This window comes from Tubulanus polymorphus, chromosome 3 (genome assembly GCF_964204645.1).
Source record: "Tubulanus polymorphus chromosome 3, tnTubPoly1.2, whole genome shotgun sequence".
Taxonomy (NCBI): Eukaryota; Metazoa; Nemertea; class Palaeonemertea; order Tubulaniformes; family Tubulanidae; genus Tubulanus; species Tubulanus polymorphus.
This window is the reverse complement of record NC_134027.1, coordinates 12,379,094-12,401,530: the sequence shown is the minus strand read 5'-3', so window position 1 is coordinate 12,401,530 and position 22,437 is coordinate 12,379,094. Positions and strand designations below refer to the sequence as shown.

General features: G+C 39.1%; 1 protein-coding gene across 6 annotated transcripts in view; it reads right to left on the bottom strand.

Annotated features, from left to right (window-relative positions):
• The window catches only part of LOC141902937 (GRIP1-associated protein 1-like), a 92,690-nt gene that overhangs the window by 40,827 nt on the left and 29,426 nt on the right, over positions 1-22,437 (bottom strand). For 2 of the 6 annotated variants that reach the window (XM_074790910.1, XM_074790912.1), the window contains exons 14-18: positions 21,754-21,831; positions 20,565-20,585; positions 14,876-15,004; positions 8,944-9,039; positions 4,510-4,656 (exon numbers count right to left, since the gene is read on the bottom strand). In XM_074790910.1, coding sequence (XP_074647011.1) covers positions 4,510-4,656; positions 8,944-9,039; positions 14,876-15,004; positions 20,565-20,585; positions 21,754-21,831 — 471 coding nt within the window. The remainder of the gene's footprint in view (positions 1-4,509; positions 4,657-8,943; positions 9,040-14,875; positions 15,005-20,564; positions 20,586-21,753; positions 21,832-22,437) is intronic. The other 4 variants (XM_074790911.1, XM_074790915.1, XM_074790913.1 and 1 more) reach the window with 3 other exon arrangements.

Below are 22,437 nucleotides of genomic sequence, written 5' to 3'. Positions count from 1 at the left end.
ACTGTGTTGCAATGAATATGCATTGAAATGCGATACTTTTACATGACGATAAGTAAAACAGGCACTGAACGCTTTTACGGTTCACCTGATTACCGATCGCGCCGGACCAATTGAGTGAGATCATCACCCCCCCCCCATACTTTTACATCATTTTTGGACTATTTGGAAAATTGATATTTTTCAATACTGAAATCCGCGGGAAACCGCGGATCCGCGGGGAATTCTCATCTCTGTGATGCATTCTGTGGGTTAAATTTGTCCAAATACACTCCCAGCTCATAGACTAGTCAATCCCAGGCTTATAATTTACACAATTCAATCGTGTGTTCATAAGTAGCACAGACAGCGACTGGAGCTGGCAGGAACAAATACCTCAGATCTTTGCCCTTGGTCTTATTGATTTGAATGCGGAATAAAATTGAATTTTCTGGAATTTGCTCAATAAAACAAAATTGAATTGGATATGCTGTTTTACCTTGTTCAATACAGTAAAATTGAATTGGATTTGATACTTTTTTGCAGAATAAAATTTGATTGAATTTGCAGTTTGAGCACATGGCTCATTAGCATATCAACCATCCGATATGAGAAAAAGCTATTTTTCCCGGACTTTGCACAGTTGTCAATGATATTTTCTGTAGTGCAAATAAAAATAATCCCCCCAAAAACTAATTTAGTACCTAGCCGTTGTTCCCCAAACAACATCTAGGGCGAAAGTGCTCATATAACAGAGCCATCGGAAGGAATTTTTCAGTGGCGAGGCTTATTTCTGAAGGGTGGTCTGGGGCTCTCCCCTAGAAAAATTTTGAAAATTCAATCACCGGAGATGCGTTTTGGGGCCATTTCACAGGTCTCATTCACAGAAGCATGAGAAGTCGTGAGCCAACCACCTAGTACAGAGAACGACGAACTGCTACGCGGTACAGCGTGCTTTTGAAAAAAATTTTGTTAAGCAAAAAAGTGGGGCGGCCAAAGCCGCCCCTGTTCCGACGGCCCTGTATAATGTTAATTTTCGTCCCTCATTTTGAGGGACTTGAGGGACGAGGCTTTGAGCGTCTATTTCATCCTTTAAAACACCATCAACTTACCTCGAACTGACTGTTCTGTAATCAGATGGAACTATTGTGTGTGCATAAATTTGTAATCCTAAGTAGCTTTAGACGATTGTAGGAACTCAAAACTTTTGACCAGTCACCTCAAAAATCAGTTGAAGTGAAGCAACATAACAAATACGGCGGCTTTTCGTGTTGCATGATGGGAGTGTAAATTACGGATTCGTACTTGAACTTTGACTGACATTGATGCCAATGCAGATATCATTCTTGTTTCAAATTCTTATGGCAAAATTTATCAAAATTAATGCGTTTTATCAACAAAAAATAACATTTAGAGTAATTTTAGAGAGACATATTGAATTTTCACATTTTATAAATTTAGTCCGTATTGGAAATCCCGATTGTGGCAATCAATTCAAATCAAATCAATAAATTCTCCGGTTCGCGATTTAAGTCATCAAAAATATTATTATAAAACACGTTTTCAAAGTCAACAAGGTAACTAATTAATTTATTTGAGTACAAAGGTTTGATTTGACACTAAAATCAGTTAACCTCTATATGATACTTAAGCGCCAGACGTTGTAGGGAACCGGTAACAACGACTGGTATTCAGACTACCCAAAAGCCAATTCAACTACAGATTTCACAGAAATGAATATTGAAATACAATTCTAGATCTTAAAATAAAACCCGGAAGTAAAACGGTAGACGATACCGCGGGTTCACATGAACACCTGCTGATCGCTGCGACTAAGCCAATCATAGAGGAGTCTTTGCTTTCTGATTGGCTTTTTAAAACAGATATTTTTGCGATCAGATTTTCGCGAAAAAGCTCGTATAAATTTTAACGAGGCCCTCTTTCAAAATTCAGTTTAATAGGGGTTGGAGAATGGATAATGCTCTCATGAATGATCTGTATGAATATATGGTCAGTTGCACAGTCAAAGAGCCGTTACTCTGGAAACCATGTCATTTGAATTCGCTCCATTTGTATAGTAATATGCTCAGCCTAATGGCTGGCCTAATAAAAACTAAACTAGAAAGAATCTTTCTATGTGGTCGGATTAGAAACATTTCAATCAAAGACACTCAGTGACAGTTACGAACTATACCATTCAACACCAGGCCACTACGTGAGAACCCAACTTGTACACTGGTACGAGGTTTCAGTCTCCCTCGCAGCCGCGCCATTCTGTAGCTACTCTGTTATATCATCTCATCAACATACCATACCAACACATTGCTGTCCAATCATGACGTAGGGCCAACAAGTCGATACCGCACAGAGGCAGGATCGTAGCGAATGAGCCGCGTCAATCCACAGGTTCGATTTCTGGTATATACTACACAATGTTACCAGTACCGTGTTTTTTAATGCAAATTAGTATTGTTTAGAATTCATCTGCATATCGATACAAACGTTTTTTTCGTCACGATGACCCGGGCATATGCATATTCAATTTTAGTTCAAATATTTTCAAAGGAATCTTTTTCTATCAATAGATTATCCTTTATCTAAATGTTAACGGCTTCGTTGATTTTGATGAGCTACACGTGTTACTAAAACGATGGCGCTATCATGAATTAAATCCAACTACAATTCATTTTTTGATGCATTAAATACTATGCATCCCAATCTGAAATTCACTTTTGAACTTGGCCCGAACATTTTACCCTTTTTGGATACTCTCATTCAAGCACTGACACTGGTAGTACTAATTTCATCTCACGCGTCTATAGAAAAGCTTCTAATACTGGATTACTTATGAACTTTAATGCAATGTGTCCTTACAAATGGAAAACTGTCTCATCAACACAATGCTTTTTCGTGCATACAATATAATGCAGCAATTGGATTATTCTTTCGAAAGAATTTGATTTTCTAAAGAAATTATTCAAACTTATTGGTTATCCTAGCCATGTTTTTGATCATTGTGTTAAAAGATTTCTCGACTCTAAATTCGTTACCCAGCCTAAAACTGTCGATGAGAATAAAGTTTCTCTTTTCATTTCCATACCGTATGTGGGTTTCCCGTCTATTCTATATGCTCAAAAATTAAAAAAAACTGTTCATATCGAATTTCGAAATAGACCTTCAATGCTCGTTCGTAACTACTAAGATTAAGAATTTCTTTTCACTTAAATGTCCGACTCCTAAATCCTTGAAAGCTATGGTTGTCTACAAGTACACTTGTTTATGTGATATAAACACTACCTATATAGGTAAATCAAAAAGACACCTAGTAACTAGAGTTAAGGAGCACAAACTTAAGACTTCAGCAATTGGCCAACATCTGTCAAATTGCCGTGACTGTCAGGTCTCGTTTAGCGAAAAGAATTTCAAAATTTTAGATAAAGGATCTTCTGATTTAGATAGCAAAATTAGAGAAGCACTTTTTATCAAAACTCAACAGCCCTCCCTTAATGAACAACTATTCGAACACGGGTCAGGATTCATCCTCAATGTTTTTAGATAATCAACTACAAGTCAAATATCTTCACTCAGTAATTTAGATTGTGTGTAATTATCTTTGTATTGTAATTATCTTGTCACTCAGTAATTTGAAATCGTTTGTAATTAGCTTCGTCTTATTCTATATAAATACCAGTATGATATGTAAATTTAATCACTTGCGCTATGCCTGAAGAGGGGATAATGTAACTCCCGAAAAAGTTCGCTTAATAAATATATATTACTCATTAGAAAATGAGATTTGTACTGTTTTTGCTTCTATGGATCTTGAATTATCTAGACTCTTTACCTAAGATCTATATCCCGATATGACAACAGGCGGGAAAATAATAATTATTTTACAGAATTCCTTCAATTTCTCCTTTCAGAAATAAATTCATCCTTTCTTTTAACAAACTCAGGAAAACGAAACAAATTTCCGACTACCTGAGCAAGTTACAAAGTTATCTTATGTCAGATAACGGAGAAAAGTGGGAAAATGAAGTGCAAGTCGAACCACTAAAACATCGTGGTCGGCTATAACCATACATTTGTGTGCTGAAAATAGATTCTGCCCAAAGTGGGTTAATGCAGCTATCATTGTATACCAGGACCCCCTACCGCAGCGATCGATACTCTTTAGTATTTAGTAATTCATGTAAATTTACTCCACTCGAATTTGCCCAGCTCGAATATTCATTCAACTCCCGGCAGCAAACACAAGTATCGATTAAAAACTGGCTGCCATTAATGTGTCTGATGTCTGGTGGTCATAATTCCTTAAAAGGGTCAAATCATGGCAAACCTCAACGCTGATGTGGTTGAATAATAACAAATATCTCTGACCATAACATAAATAGACTTTATCTTTGACAGAGCCTTGTATGTAATAACCAGTGTTGAAACAAAATTAGTTGTCAAATTTCCCCTTTCCAATTCTTCTACATTTCAAATACATACCGAAAGGTAAAATTATTGTATCTATCTGCTGGTATTTACCTTTTCTACATTGAGTTTATGGTTTAGATCAGATATTTCCTGGGTATGTTTCTGTGCCTGTGTTTTGATTGTTTCTCTGTGATGGTCAGTTTCTGTCTGGTATTTAATAACGAGTTCATCGAGAAGACTCTTACGTTTTTCAGCAACCTGAAATGACAGTATTTACTGAGTGTATTTACTGTAGGCCTTTATTCAACTAGGACTCCATTGGCACCATGTCCACTAGGTGAAATGCTTGACTATCTAACTATTTCAATATTCCACATATGACTAACAAACAGAAACCATTGACCTCAAATCTGGCAAAATCATAGACTGTGTCATGACCTACAATGTTTACAACTGATAGTGGTTACAAAATATGCATATGTTTCAAGGGATCATTCATTTATTACGCACACATAAAATTTGACTTTTCAACCCCCCTCCCCCTCTGTACGCAAAATTGGCCATTTTTTCATATACATTGAGCATTACAGTACGCAATTGCACCGACCCCTCCCCCCTCCACTGCGTACGTAATAAATGAATGACCCCAATGGAAATGGAAAATTTGTATATAAATCAATATTCAACTCCCCTAGAACACCTGAAAAGGAAGCACAGGAGTTGGCTATGGACTTTACCTGGTGAAAATACCCCTTCATAGGAAAAATCTGCTTCATTAAAACAACCTTATGAGGGGAACGCTGCCGCGAAATCCCGTAGGTCCTAGAACGATCCAAATAATAACATAGAGCCTGCACAGGGCACGAGGTCCAGTCATGAAGACCAAGTTCCATTCAGTGCTAAATGACTTCTATTCTCCACTCCAAGCCCACTAAGCCTGACCTGATTCTTAGCCAAAAACTGCATAGCCTGTTAAAGTGTGGCCTTTAGCTGGTAAAAATACAATACACTCGTTGGACCAAAAGTGAATGGATTTCAGATTGGTACAGGTAGAACAAAGTAAAAACAGCAAGAAAACTGTCTTTTCGATAAATTTAAAAAGGATGCAGCCGAAACAGGCTCAATTAATTTCTTCAATATCAAAAGGAGATGCTGAATACCCAGGGCCTACTAATGAAGCCAAATGGAGCAGACTGGTACTAGCATTTTTCTGATTCTAACCTGAGGAACTAACAAGATTTGGGGTGAATTGGAACCCGCAAATATGCATCTTTCATTGGGCTGAATGATGCCACTCAAGGTGAGCCCAGGTATCACGTCCCTGAGTTTGGGGAGCCAACATTTTGGAATGTCCAGGTGCAAATTGAGGGATGACATATCTACAATCACTTAGGCCTCCTTCAGACCCATGAATATTCATGACAACCAGCTGGAGGATGTTTTGCTTCACAGTGGATCTATCACTCATTCTCCGCCAACTCTTCGAGTACCAGAGAGATGAGGATCTCCTGACATATCTTTTAGTGCCTGTCGAGAGGTGATGTAGGCAGGCGCAGTCGCTTCAAGAAACTGAAATGGTAGACACGTGAGACCACCCAGGAGGGCCATCAAGCTCTGATCAGGTCAGACTGATGAGTTGCTGCCTGTTGCAGGCAATTATTTTGGCAGTACTTATTTTTGAGTTTTACTGAAAGCTGAAGGTGTTAACCTTGTGCGGCTGAAGCCGGTTCTGAATGGTTCTTCAAAGGAAACTGTGAATCTTCCAGAGCACAGCAAAAATGGGTGTGCACCACCCAGAGAAGTGTTGAGAGGAAGAACCAAAAGGAACCATTTCCGGTAGGCAAACCTTGGAGCTGGTGTCAATGATTAACTATGGGGATGCCAAGACAAAATGGGCCTGATCGTGAACTGATGATAATGAAATGACATGAGAGACAGACCCGACCAGTAATTGAATAACCCTATCCATTTTCTAGCTCCTATGCAACTAACTCTGGATCGTAGCCCCATGAACAGCTGTGAGGGTCCCATGTAACACAGCTGGGAAGACTTTTAATTGCCATTTCCCTTAAAGGACCCAACCTGCACAGGTTATCCAAGATTATGTCAGAGCTACCACTCCTATCAGAACACAGATCTGTGTGAAGTCGTCTGCATCCAAGACTTGACTATAATCTACTGCATCTAGAGTGATATAATACAGGCCGTGCCAAGCTTTTATGGAGGGCAGTTTTATTTCAAGAATAAGGGCACTTTTTATCGTGAAAAGGGCCACTTTCCTATTGAAAAAGGACTGATCTAAATTATGAAGAGGCCAGATACTTGAATATATCATTTGAGAATGGATTGCTTTTCATTTTCCTTACTAGAATGTCGCTGAACACGACTGATGCCCCCACGTCAGGTGAAACGCCTGAGTGTTTTTAAAAAAACCCGAGTGTCAACCTATTTCTGAAGGCAGGTAATGAAGAATACAAAACGGCTTCCGGTGACCTTGACCTTTGACCTATAGGACTCGAAATCTAATCAATCACTCACGGTCTCTAGGGTAACCCATCCATTAAATTTCACAAAGTTATCTTATACCGTTTATGAATCAAGAGCCTGGAAATGAAAAATACAAAACAGCTCCTGGTGACCTTGACCTTTGACTACAGGACCCGAAATGTAATCAGTTACTCACAGTCTTTAGAATAACCCATCCAATAATTGTCAACAAATTATCTTAACCCATCTATGAGATAGAGCCCGGAAATGAAAAATACATAAAAGCTTCTAGTAACCTTGACCTTTGACCAACACGAACTGAAATCCAATCAGTTACCCACGGTCCCTAGGATAACCCATCCATAGAATTTCAATGTTTTCTTAGACCATTTATGAGTTAGAGCCTGGAAATGAAATTCACAAATGTCTTCCTGCAACCTTGACCTTGGACCTACAGGACCCAAAATCAAATCAGTTACCCATGGTCCCTAGGACAACCCACCCATAGAATTTCAGTAAGTTATCTTAAACCATTAATGAGTTAGAGCCCAGAAATGAAATTCACAAAATGGCTTCTTGCGACCTTGGATGTACTGGACCCAAAATCTAATCAGTTAATAAACTCATATAGTACAACACAACTGTTGAATTTGAAGAAAATCTGTCAAAGGGTTTAGCTGCTAGGGCACGGAAACCACTGCGGACAGACAGACGCTACGACAGACGGACGGACGACAAAGTCAATACAGTATGCCCCCCACGACGCGTTGTGGGGGGCATAAAAAAAGAAAATGAAAAGCATCAAAGTATCAAAATTTCACAAAATCCTTTGAAGGGCACTTAAGAATTCTAGGGGGTTCATTCAGGCCTGTAATATGATGTACCCAACACCCCTAATGAGGTCTGTTGAAGTGAAGTAATTGCTTTGTGTCATTCCTGTTCTGGAGGGAAAAAATGAAAAGGCAGCCTTGCGTGATTTGCTTCATATCTAGCTATCTAACCGTGCCTTCTCTTTGGAGACTGCACAAGAGATCTTGGCATAACAACGGTCCCTGTGCCTTCTAGATTTCAAGTAAAATATGAAAGTTTGACAGGCGATGGACGAATAGGATTTATATTATGTATCAGTTTGCACAGGTTATCCATGAATCAGGGATGAGAACGCTGACCTGTAAAATCCGCGGGTTATTTTTCTTGAGTGACATACGCGAACCAGCTGACGGCTTAGCCGTCAGCAACAGCGAGCGCCGAAGGCGCGAAGCTATTTCGGGGGGGTTTGGGGGCCCTCCCCCAAGAAAATTTTAGAAATTAAATACGTTTTCCGAGCACTTAGAGCGATTTCGAACCCATGAACGACTATTATATTTTGGAAGGTAATGGCTAGTTCCAATGTGGTACATCCTCATTTGATGACATTCAGCATCTCATGCATTACGGGTCGAGCCCTGAATTATTGCAGTAAAAATGCGCCGATGAATGCTCACTAAAAATCATCACCAAGTAGTGTATAATATCCGAAAGCGTTCGCCACACACACGCAGCAACAGTAAGTAGACCTATATACATTACTACTGTTGCTGTGCGTGCGTGTCTGCAACCGATCGATAAAATACATACAAACTCATCGTAGTACAAGTACATGCAAAATCACTGTGTTGCAATGAATATGCATTGAAATGCGATACTTTTACGTGATGATAAGTAAAACAGGCACTGAACGCTTTTACGGTTCACCTGATTACCGATCGCGCCGGACCAATTGAGTGAGATCACCCCCCCCCCATACTTTTACATCATTTTTGGACTATTTGGAAAATTGATATTTTTCAATACTGAAATCCGCGGGAAACCGCGGATCCGCGGGGAATTCTCATCTCTGATGAATGAATTTGACATATCAAATATGAATGCTGCTTTGGCAAACATATAATGAAGTTTTCACAGGCGAATTTGATATTTAGGTTTGACGAAGAAAATAGGATGTCTCATTTCACCAGTATCTCATGCCTAACGTAAAAATTACACTCTAGCGAGACAAATTTTAATCTTATTGTTTACCTTGGTCATTTCTTGCAATGCTTGTATTTGTTTATCCCTTTCAAGCTGTGCCTCGTGGAGCTGTTCTAGCGTCTGTGCACATGCTTTCTGACTCTCCTGTAGACAGAAACAATATTTTAAATATAGCTGCAAAGCAGCGATAACGGGTTTTCTGCACAGTCTTAGAATCCTGTTCAACGGTGGATTTCAACAAAGCATTTGATAAGGCTCAACATCAGCCATTACTAAAGAGGCTATTAGGAAACAGTATCAATGATAGGTCGTTAAAATGGCTCAGCAGCTATCTCTGAACAGAAACTTGTAACCGAAATCAACAGAACGCCTCCTCTTGGAATGAGACGGTCTAACTAGTGGAGTCACGCAAGGTAGTATCCTAAGTCGTCTTCTGTTTAATGTCCTGACAAATGACATACACAGTAATCCAAAATATACCAGACCGAGTAAATTTCCAAAACGACCTTAACACACTGTTCGACCAAAAAACTTAATGTTCCGACAAAACCACGGGGACAAAACCAAAATTATGAATAGTCGCGGGTGACAAAACCAAAATATTGAATTGTCACGGGCGACAAAACAAAAATAATGAATTGTCGCGGGCGATAAAACCAAAATAATGAATTGTCGCGGGCGATAAAACCACAATAATGAATTGTCGCGGGCGTTAAAACCAAAATATTGAATTGTCGCGGCGATAAAACCAAAATAATGAATTGTCGCGGACGACAAAAACATAATATTGAATTGTTGCGTGCGACAAAACCAGAATAATGAATTGTCGCGGGAGACAAAACCTAACTAGGGGTCCAGGGACACCATGCTCACTTGGGAAGTGGTTTCAAATGCTCAACAATCTAACAATTTCAATACATAACGCCCTCTAGTGACCATATACAAAAACCAATGACCTTGAAACCCACCACAATCATAGAACATGTGAGCAGCTATGATTTGTAATTAATTGTGATAACAAAATATGCCTCGTTACCAATTTAATATGGAAATACTAAGTTATTCTACTATTCAACGCCCCTGGTGACCATATGCAAAACCCAATGACCTTAAAACTCACCACAATCGTAGTACATGTCATGAAATACAACTTTGCAATTGATCATAGTAACAAAATATGCCTAGGTACCAATCTAATAAGGAAATACTAAGCCATTCTACTATTCAACGCCCCCTGGTGACTATATGGAATAACTAATGTCCTTAAAAACTCACCACAATCATAGACGATGTCATGATCTACAACTTTGCAATGGATCATGGTAACAAACTATGCCTAGGTACCAATCTAATAAGGAAAAACTAAGCTTTTCTACTATTCAACTTCCCCTGGTGACTATATGGAATAACTAATGTCCTTAAAAACTCACCACAATCATAGACGATGTCATGAACTACAACTTTGCAATTGATCATGGTAACAAAATATGCCTTGGTACAAATATAATATAGCAATACTAAGTTATTGTATTATTCAACGCCCCCTGATGGCCACATACTAAAACCAATGACCTTGAAACTCACCAAAATCATAGAACATGTTATGGGCTACAACTTTCCAATTGAATATAGTAACACAATATGCTTAGGTATCAATTTAATGTGGAAAAACTTTTTCCCACCTACGAATGAGTACCGATGACACCAAGATGGCCGCCAATTTTGTCATAATTGGCTGATCAAAAATACCTGTCCCAGGTATAAAACATCCCTCTCCAAAGAATACCCATCGGCAATTGCAATGAGAAATGGCAAACCAGTAGGAAGCTACAGGACCTAGAATTCTGGCCAAAATTGACATTTTTTGGGCACTAAAAACGTCATAGGACGGCCATCTTGAGTCAGATCGACCCAATTTTCTTATGCTGATGGGCCTTTGGTAGATTCAAATATAAACGAAAGATCAAGGTAATTGATCAAAGCGTCATCAAAATTTCCCACGAAAACTTCGAAAATGTTTAAAAAGTGCTAATTTTGGCAAACAATGGCTGCCAGTCGGCCATCTTGAATCTGACAGGGCCAGTTTAAGGGCTGACGATGTGTCTAGGGTAGATACATGTATAAACCAAATATCAAGACATTACCTTGAAGCCTCTTCAAAACATCCCAAAATAACTGGATTCCGTCTATGGACGGACGGACGGACGAAAAGTGAACACAATAGCCCGCTGGGACTAAAGTTCCAAGTGGACTGAAAAAGAATTGTCGAAACTAATGAATTGTCGCGGGTGATAAAACCAAAATAATGAATTGTCGCGGGCGATAAAACCGTAATAATGAATTGTCGCGGGCGATAAAACCAAAATAATGAATTTTCTCAGGCGACAAAACCAAAATAATGAATTATCGCGGGTGATAAAACCAAAATATTGAATTGTCGCGGGCAACAAAACCAAACTAATGAATTGTCGCGGGTGATAAAACCAAAATGGTGAATTGTCGCGGGCGAAAAAACCAAAATAATGAATTGTCGCGGGCGACAAAACCAAAATGGTGAATTGTCGCGGGCGACAAAACCAAAATGGTGAATTGTCGCGGGCGACAAAACCAAAATAATGAATTGTCGCGGGCGATAAAACCAAAATAATGAATTGTCGCGGGCGATAAAACTAAAATATTGAATTGTCTCGGGTGACAAAACCAAAATAATGAATTGTCGCGAGCGATAAAACCAAAATAATGAATTATCGCGGGCGATAAAACCAAAATATTGAATTGTCGCGGGCGATAAAACCAAAATAATGAATTGTCGCGGGCGATAAAACCAAAATAATGAATTGTCGCGGGCGACAAAACCAAAATATTGAATTGTTGCTGGCGACAAAACCAAAAAAAAATTGTATAAAAACAAAGTATAAAACCAAAATAATTAATTGTTGCGGGCGTCAAAACCAAAAACAGGAATTGTCGCGGGCGACAAAACCAAAATAATGAATTATCGCTGGAGATAAAACCAAAGTAATGAATTGTCTCGGGCGACAAAACCAAAATAATGAATTGTCGTGTGCGATAAAACCAAAATAATGAATTGTCTCGGGCGACAAAACCAAAATAATGAATTGTCGTGGGCGATAAAACCAAAATAATGAATTATCGCGGGCGACAAAACCAAAATATTGAATTGTCGCGGGCGACAAAACCAAAAAAAGAATTGTCGGGGTGACAAAACCAAAATAATGAATTGTCGCGGGCGACAAAACCAAAATAATGAATTGTCGCGGGCGACAAAACCAAAATGGCGAATTGTCGCGGGCGATAAAACCAAAATAATGAATTATCGCGGGCGACAAAACCAAAATATTGAATTGTCACGGGCGACAAAACCAAAAAAAAGAATTGTCGGGGTGACAAAACCAAAATAATGAATTGTCGCGGGCGACAAAACCAAAATAATGAATTGTCGCGGGCGACAAAACCAAAATAATGAATTGTCGGGGGCGACAAAACCAAAATGGCGAATTGTCGCGGGCGACAAAACCAAAATGGTGAATTGTCGCGGGCGACAAAACCAAAATAATGAATTGTTGCGGGCGATAAAACCAAAATAATGAATTGTCGCGGGCGATAAAACTAAAATAATGAATTGTCTCGGGCGACAAAACCAAAATAATGAATTGTCGTGGGCGATAAAACCAAAATAATGAATTATCGCGGGCGACAAAACCAAAATATTGAATTTTCGCGGGCGACAAAACCAAAAAAAGAATTGTCGGGGTGACAAAACCAAAATAATGAATTGTCGCGGGCGGTAAAACCATAATAATGAATTGTCGCGGGCGATAAAACCAAAATAATGAATTGTCGCGGGCGACAAAACCAAAATAATGAATTGTCGCGGGCGATAAAACCGTAATAATGAATTGTCGCGGGCGATAAAACCAAAATAATGAATTTTCTCAGGCGACAAAACCAAAATAATGAATTATCGCGGGTGATAAAACCAAAATATTGAATTGTCGCGAGCACAAAACTAAAAAAGAAAAAGAAAAACAAAATATAAAACTAAAATAATGAATTGTCGCGGGCGACAAAACCAAAATAATGAATTGTCGTGGGCGATAAAACCAAAATAATGAATTATCGCGGGCGATAAAACCAAAATATTGAATTGTCGTGGGCGATAAAACCAAAATAATGAATTGTCGCGGGCGACAAAACCAAAATATTGAATTGTCGCGGGCGACAAAACCAAAAAAAGAATTGTCGGGGCGACAAAACCAAAATAATGAATTGTCGCGGGCGGTAAAACCAAAATAATGAATTGTCGCGGGCGATAAAACCAAAATAATGAATTGTCGCGGGCGACAAAACCAAAATGGTGAATTGTCGCGGGCGACAAAACCAAAATGGTGAATTGTCGCGGGCGACAAAACCAAAATAATGAATTGTCGCGGGCGATAAAACCGTAATAATGAATTGTCGCGGGCGATAAAACCAAAATAATGAATTTTCTCAGGCGACAAAACCAAAATAATGAATTATCGCGGGCGATAAAACCAAAATATTGAATTGTCGCAGGGGACAAAACTAAAAAAGAAAATTGTCGCGGGCGACAAAAACAAAATATAAAACCAAAATAATGAATTGTCGCGGGCGACAAAATCAAAATCATTGTTTTCTCACATTATTTTAGTTTTGTCGTTTTGTCGTAATGTCGCCCTCATTTGCATATTCGTGTTTTTTTATCTTATCAGCCACCATACTAAAGCTTTAAGGTCGCGTAAAACTCGATAAACACTTCAAGCGACACAGCGAACGATCTCCTTTCCCCCACAGCGAACGCTTACTCCGAATGTCAAGTGTGAGTCCAGCATACGGATAGGAGTGTGTTTTATACTTGTATTTAGTAAATACCTTGTGGATTTGACAATGATCGGTATGTACTGTAGGAAATATAGAGTATTGATGGTATTGATATGGAGGCCCGGGGCCGAATAAAGTAATATATTCTTTTATTTTGATACCTCGTCGACATAACAGCTTTTCTCCGCTATATCTCTTCGGCGTGTTTAGTTTAGGCCTACGACTCCCCGGTACACTTATGATTTATCTCAGTAAAAACACGGTAAATTTGGTAAAGAAAAATAGGTATTGCTAAATTAACTGCTTGACGCCCGCAGCCAAATCACTGGTAGTAATAAATTAATTTGTACTCGATTTGATTCTCAGAATGAGAAGAAACTCGCAGCTGATTCCCGGAACGACGATGTAGTGACACACGTCGATTTGTCGATGTTTACGGCTCGACAGCGCTTTTAAAGTCTAAAGTAGTAAATTTCCTGTGTATTGGTATTATAATTTGATGAGGAAAATGGGTTATTGTTAAAATTAGTTTTTAAAAACCGCGACAGAATGTGCAATTTTTGGGTAATAAATTTGTTAATTTATGCTTGAATTGATAATCGATGTGACAAGAAACGTGCGGTAGATTTCGGAAAGACGACTTAGAAAAACATGTCGGCTCTTTGAATGGGGCTCAATTTTCGATGTTTACGGCTTGACAGTGCTTTTGTAACGTTGATTCTTCAAAATTTGCACGGAGTATTTGTAGATCGAAGTGAGCTGAATGATATCAAACGGATCGTATCGGCAACAGCGGTAATGTAAAAAAGCCTATGTACTTTTGACAAAAAATGTGTGGAAAAAAATAATAATAATAATAATAATAATAATAAGAAACACGCGAATCTCAATAGGGTTTTCTGTGATGTAACAGAAAACCCTAATAATGTTTTAAGTCCATGCAGAACCACCCACTTCAACCTTGGAGTAATCATTGAGATTATTCCAAGCTTCTATGAAGAATATTCACAATTACAAACTGCGGACTATAGGGACTAAGTTTAACTAATAACAATGCTAAATCCAGACCAACGTCGCAAATATTACATTTGAACAATATATGGATCACGTGAGTTACCTTCAACTGAAGCATGATGTCATCATTATCTTGGAATGATTGATTAAGACTAGCTTGCATCTCCGTCAACTGTTCTTGGTATTTACCATTCTGCTCTTCAAGACTAGTCTCCAAACTGGCAGCGTCTACCTACAATATCAAAAATTCACCAAAAACTATAGGCCTGATGACTATAATCAAGCTGTCATGGAACAACAAATTCATTTTCATAGCACTCAAACTAACCTCGATCATGCTAAGTTGAGTAGCTATAACACACAATAATAATAATATCTAACATACTGTGAGCACCTTAATTAATACTTTTGATCCAAAACTTACTGAAAGTTATTGTGAAATAATAAGTATGGTACAAAATTGTAAATCAAATACACAGTTGTAGAGCATTACTGACCACCGCCCATTGATGATGGATAAGAGTTTGAGAATTTTTTCAAAACTTTTTTAGCATCTATGGTTGACAGCGAGGTGCCATTAATGATAAAAACTTTTTATCTAAAGACTGATGACATCACGAATCTAATTTCTACATAACTGTAGGTTAATGGTTAGTCATATCATTCAGATTGATTATTATCCAATATTTAGAATCTATATGACAATAGGCTAGGATAGTTTCAATAGGACATCTTCTGTAAGATTGGGGGACAAAGCAAAAGAATAAGTAAATTGACCTGATCCAGGGTACACATGCACTCACATATACATCAATTCCCCATGATAAAATTATAATAACACCTTGCACCATCAAGAAGCCAAAATTCGATATGAGGATGACTAGTTATCATTCCCACATAAACAGTTGCCACATTTATTATTGAGACAAGAGAAATCAGGCAATAATTTACTCTACCAACTATCTACCAGACAACAACTTTATGGTACATCTACAATATAATGCAGTACGTGGTATCACTTGACCAAGTTTAGGTATTAGCGAATTGAGGAGTTGCTCAGGAAATACCAGTGTAAGGTCTTAAAGGAATCGTAAGCTTAGTTTCAAGAAATGGTTTTCAAAAATTTGTCGGGTTTTGCATGAGATAGTTGTAACACATCGCTGTTGTAGCTCTCGCAATGCTGAATATCGAAATCTGTATCCTATCTTTTACTGCTAAGTATACACATAGCAATACTGTAAAAAGTTCAACAGTACAGTAGAGTACAAATAGATCCATAGTTGGTTAATTCCTGGAGTTCCGGCCCATCTAAAATTAAGATAGTACAAGATATACAAGCAAGTCGGACGATTTATCATAGCAAATTTTTATATGTCCAACCTGGATCAAACACAAGATAACGTCATTTTAAATGGACATACCAACAGCAGCTAACAGGGCTACCTATATTCGTGATATTGTGGGTAAAATGGTATTCCTAGAAGTCTAACTTATGTACTATATTACAAACCCATCCTTGAACGCATATTTCATTAGTGTATTATAAAGTTGCTGACTGATGGACACAATGATACGAGAATAAGGCAAAAAGATTTGCATAAATCATATAAGGACTTTTATTATACATTCCCTTGATGTATTTAACCAGGCCAATTATTCAAATACAACTGTAGCAGAGAGAATTCAATTATTTGAAAATTTCTACAAATAGCGTACCATGACAAAGAGTACATTGTATACAGGTCTTGCATCAATGATTCTTGAATGCCAAAGAAAGAATCAACTAAACGAAATTACAATTTTTGGAACTAAAATTTGTATTTTCGAGTAGTACTTACCCTTTCCTATGGTTTTTGCCAATATTTTCTAAATTTAGATTGATCGCCAATGGTTTTTCTATACGACCGGCCACTGGCAAAATCCGCCATCATTTTACGCCATAGCAGACCCAAAAATGCAGCTATGCGGGGCAGGTGGGCGGGATTCCCGCCATAGGAAAGGGTAAGTACTACTCGGAAATACAAATTTTAGTTCCAAAAATTGTAATATCTCTATGGAGTACTGTATTCTTTCCGATGGTTTTTGCTAGACTAGCCTAGCACAAGGATGATGGGAAAGGTAGATAGAAAAACGACCGCTCAAACTCAAGGTAAAAGGGAAAAAAGAGAGCACTTACCCTAGCACGGAAAGGAGTACTGTAGCACAGGGAAGACCGGTTGACCAGTGAGTCCATCCAGCTTGAGGGCCCCCCAATTTTGCAAAATTATTACTTGCGAACACAAGCTCAAACTATGTACATGGATACACCTCTCGTGATCCTGATAATGCAAACATAAAAATTCTAGGCTAACGAGTCAGATCCGAAAGAACGGACACCTTGAGCCATAACTATAGGACTGAGCGACGCTAATGAGCCTAACTGGCCTGACACATCCCGTAAATAAAAGGACGTGAATGTCGATGGAGAATTCCAAAAGGCGGCCCGACAGACTTCTTCCAACGGAGCACCTGAAAAGGCTGCGCAGGAAGTGGCCATAGACCTCTCTTGATGAGAAACAACTCCTTCCGAAGAAAGATTCTCTTTCAATAAAATGTCCTTGATCAGTGAAGAATGTGTCCCGAGAAATATCACCCTTCAGGTGATCCAACAGCGGAATAAATAACCACTCCCACGTACCCCTTCGTGGAGCAGAGTGATCTAAATAGAAACACAACGCCTGTACAGGACATTATGTCCTGGCCAGAAGACCCGGTTCCACTTGATTTTTTAGGGCTTCAATTCGCCATTGACGACCGACCGAGCCTGGCCGTTGATTCTTTGCCAAAAACTCCAAAGCAGGCCGGAGTGAAACAAATTCCTTCGCTGGCACGAAGACAATATGACCTTGTCGAACTGAAAGTTCTCATGCAGTTCTTAAGCATGAATCTCAGAACGACGGGTCGAGCAAGCCAAGAACAACAAGAATACAGTCTTTTTTGACAAATGACGCAAATGACCCTGCGGAATGAGGTTCAAATGGAGCCTCCATTAGCTTATTCAAAATTACTGACAGACCCCATGGTGGAACTAGCCTCGATACCCGAGGCTGGGAAACAGAAACCCCTGCAACTAGCTGGGATATCCGATGATCCGCCATTACATTTGGCCGTCCAGAAGCACGCAATGTATGGGAAATCGCGGAGCGGTAACCTTTAATAGTTATAACCTGCAGACCTTTCACTACAAATAGATGCAGTAACAAATCTGCCAATTGAGCTACAGAGGGCGAGCATGGATCAATTTCCCCTGTAGCACACCAATCTGCAAAATGACCCCATTTGGCGTCGTAAATGGTACTTGTCGATGGCCGTTTAGATCCTGCAATAAAGGAGGCAGCCTGTTCCCAAAAGCCTGAAGCTGACAAGGATCGCTGGACAATGGCCAGGCGAGCAGAACCACTAGCTGTTCGGATGATGCCGAAAGTTCCACTGAGTCAGAATCGATGGGAAATTTGCAAAAATCCTGGGGTTGTCGCACAGAAGGTTGAGAAGTGGTAGATACCATTTCTGCGCCAACATGGTGCTACCAGAACTATGTTGCAATTGACTGATCTCTCCATTTGATCCAGCAATCGATGATGCTGCGACCAGTAACGAGCTGTTCTCAGGGTTGTGGACACTCCCGCTACAGCTTCTTGAAGTTTGGCCACTCGATCCATGGACGGAAAGACTTTGCCGATTCGGAGATCAAAGTCCATGCCAAGATAAGTGAACTGTTGGGCCGGCATCAACCGAAATTTTTCCCTGTTTACGCAGAACCCTAGCTGATGGACTAAGTCCAAGACTGAGGTCATTGCCTCCCGACATTCTTGAGCCGAGTTAGCGACTATTAACCAGTCGTCAAGGAAAATGAACAGTCGAACACCCCTTGACTAGAGTACCTTCTGAACGGACTTGACCAACTTGGTGAAAACCCACGGGGCCGTACTGAGGCCAAATGGAAGAGACCTGAACTGGAACTGGCGGCCTTTCCACTTCATCCTGAAAAATCACCAAGATTTTGGGTGAATTGGAACCTGAAAATAAGTCTTATATATCTTTCAGGTCCAATGAAGCTGCCCACTGACCCGGACGGAGCCCTTGAATCACGTCCTTGGGTTTGGTCATCCGGAACCTTGGAATGTCTAGGTGCTTATTGAGGGATGACAGATGACCCCCTGTGGCCTTTGGTACCATGAATATTTGAAAAAACCAGCTGGGAGAAGTTTCGTTGCAAACTGGTTTTATCACTCCCTTCTCGACCATTTCCTCGAGAGCTGGAGAGATTAAGGCCTCCTGACCTGGTTTTGTCTGCATGTTGGGAGGTGACCTCGTCAGGCGTGGTCGCTTTAGGAAACGGAGACAGTAGCCACATGAGATGGACCGGGAGGGCCAACTGTCTCCGAAAAGTCGGACAAGTGGGTGGCTGCCTGCTGCAGACAACCTCCCACAGGTCCAGAGAATTTATTTCGAGTTTTTCCGAAAGGAAGAGCCCCTTTTCGGAGCCTTCCCCTCGCCCCGATACGAACCGGAACTGTTATGACCGGACGAGGCTTGACGCAATTGTTGGAGCTGTGCGCTAGTTCTCCAACCGGCATCTGAAGCCGCCTGAGAAACCGCTGAAGTTTGAGTTGGTCCTGTTTTAGTCCATGCCGAACCTTGCGCCGCCGGCGCCGGACCTGAACGCTTTTTCCACGGAGTTCGGACGGTGGGCTTGGTCTGGACCTCCCGAATCTTCCTCAGCTCCGCGGAAACAGGAGCGCACCAACCGGAGACGAGACGCGAAGACATCCCCAATGGAACTCTCAGTAAAGAATTGGACACCATATCTGGTAAACGAGCTTTGGAACTGGAGTCCATAACTGACTGATGAATGAGTTTTTCGGAGGGAGTTGTTTCTCATCAAGTGAGTTCTATGGCGAAAAAATCCAACGCGTTCATAAGCAAGAACACCAAGAAAAAAGATGGCGGATTTTGCTATTTGCTAAATGCAATCCAAATTTAGAAAATATTGGCAAAAACCATAGGAAAGGGTACAGTAATCGGCAGAAAAAATCTATTCTGTTTACTTGCATCAGTTCATTTGCTATTTAGGGAGTACTTGGATAAACAGCCAAGGGAATGCATAGGCAAAACCAAGGTACATGTACAAACATTCAGAAATAATGGAAAGATAGCAAAACAGCATTGATAAAAAGTAATCCATTCCAAATCCACAGCCGTAAAAACTCATATAATCATGAAACTTAAAAGAGAAAAAAATTGAGCAAATAAATATTGAATCAGGGTTCGCGCAATAAGTTTTACAAAACTACACACGAATAACTGGTCTACTTTCTGAAGCACGAGCGTTAAAAAATATTAAAATTGTCACAAAAAATATTGATGATTAGCAAATCGTTTGAAGCATGCGGCACGCCTGTTAAATCCTTTTGAGTGTTTGAAAGAATGTTCAGTGGGGTTTGATTGAAAGGAACACATTGACCACATTGACTGCTGGAGGAGATAATAAGAACAATTTAACAGATGAATCATGTGTCTTTTCTCCATGAAATCAGATACCATGTTTTATGTAAAGAGAGAATATTCAAATAGAAATCTTCATAAAAAAATATGGGCGGTGAATTGTTCTGGTAGAAAAATCAATCTTGAGACAAATAAAAGACGGAAGCCCACTCGGTTCTAGAAATAATCTCCAGCATGGTGGTCAGAATTTACCGGTGCACCTTTTTGAGGGAAGATGAGAAGTTCATATGTTAGTATTACTACTTTACCTTGGGTAAAATCCTGATAACCTATTAAGAGTAATTACAATCAATGAGGCACCAATAGAGACATCAACTTTAATTCTAGAACTTTGAAGAAAATAGAATGTTGATTTTGTTGCACGTTCTATGAATGAAGTCTACAATAGTCTACAACTGATTTCTGTTTGACCTAATACAAATCTATTCATCCGATATCATATCTTATTCTTCACGAAAGCGTCTTATAAGTAAAAAATCTTATTTTTGATGCATAGGATTCAGCCTCATAATGAATACAAATGAGCTATGTCGTTCAATTGACAAAGAACCAGGTAGGAGTTTGGTTACTTTATATCAAGAGACTTGGTATTTTCAAGATTGAAAAAGTATATTCTATTTACCAAGGCTACAAGAAATTTATATTTTGATGCCTTAAAAACAGAGATACAAACATGCTTTTCATGTATACTTCAATTGCGTACATCATATTACATTGTACAATTTTACATGGAAATAAATTTCATGAATCTTGAAATGATTTGGGCATTGTTCTTGGTGTATTCTTTGAAAGATATACTGACAGGAATTTTCGATAGCGCATTTGCTGGGAAATTCTCAACCAATGATTCACAATATGGTAGGTGTATTAGACTTCATATGGAAAAAATATTAGTATTTTAATTATAGCTATTTGAGTGACCAGAAAAATGTCGTCAAGATTTCAGTCTATTCTTGGAATACCAGATTTCAAATATGACGTTACACTGAATTCTGTTTGATGCATTCTAGTGCAAATAGTACATCGAGTCAAGGAGAGATTTAAAGGCTGAAAATTGACCTTGAATTAGATTTAGTAATTGCAAGGCCATAGCCAGGATTTTCAAGAAAGTCCACACTTGGCCGCAGAGCGAGCACTATTGTTATTTTCAACCATTTTGCAAGGATTTTTTCTAACATCTGCCCTCATGTGAATTTTGTATCATTTTTGGAAAATGCACACATCAGCGGCTTGTGAGAATTCTTCAAATCCCCCTGGCTACAGGCATGGTTATGATAACCCACAGATAGATTTGTAACTGTAATACACAGATTTTATTCAGGGGATTGTGACCCTCCATGGCATCTCTGAATTCTAGTATCCAAGTATGGAAATAAAATCTAGTTGACAGTGAGCTGCAGTAGTGGGCATGGATGACACACTGTGAGCAATACAGACCTGATTGTTGAGACTGGATACTACATCCTCTAACTCGTGGATACGTTTACTTGCCTTCTCCTTATAATCATCCATGCACTAATTAACGATCATGGATGTGTTAGCAATTTCGATTAAAAAATGGATAAAGAAATTGTGCAAAGAATTAGTACGAAAAATCAAAATAATTGACAGTTCAACAACTGCGCAATACTGCGCAATACTGTGATTTCACTACGCGCAGATTTCTCAAAAAGAATTGAAACCAATGAGTAACATAAGGCTCCAGTGTTTTTCAAATATAAATTATGCATATCGATTAAAAACATTGCTGGTAGATGGACTTAATTCTGGTTGTGAGTTTAAATCAAAGTGTTCTTAAAATGAGCGTCCAGCAGCTCGTTTCTATTAATCGGAACATTGATATCAATTCAATTATGTTCAATTCAATTTCTTATTTTAGGTTTTTTGGGGAGGGGAGGTCATAATTACGCAATGCCACAGATATTTTTTACACGTACATAATATATTCAAATTAACAACTGAATTTTGAAATTGTCAAATCAAGAAGCATATTTCTGTTCAATTAATAAGTCTTTTATAGGTAATTGTAATCAGTCCAGGATTTGGGGGATGAGTAGTCATACAACTAGTTTAGGCATGTATAAAATCATGCTTTTACATGCATTTGCACTTGCATCAAAC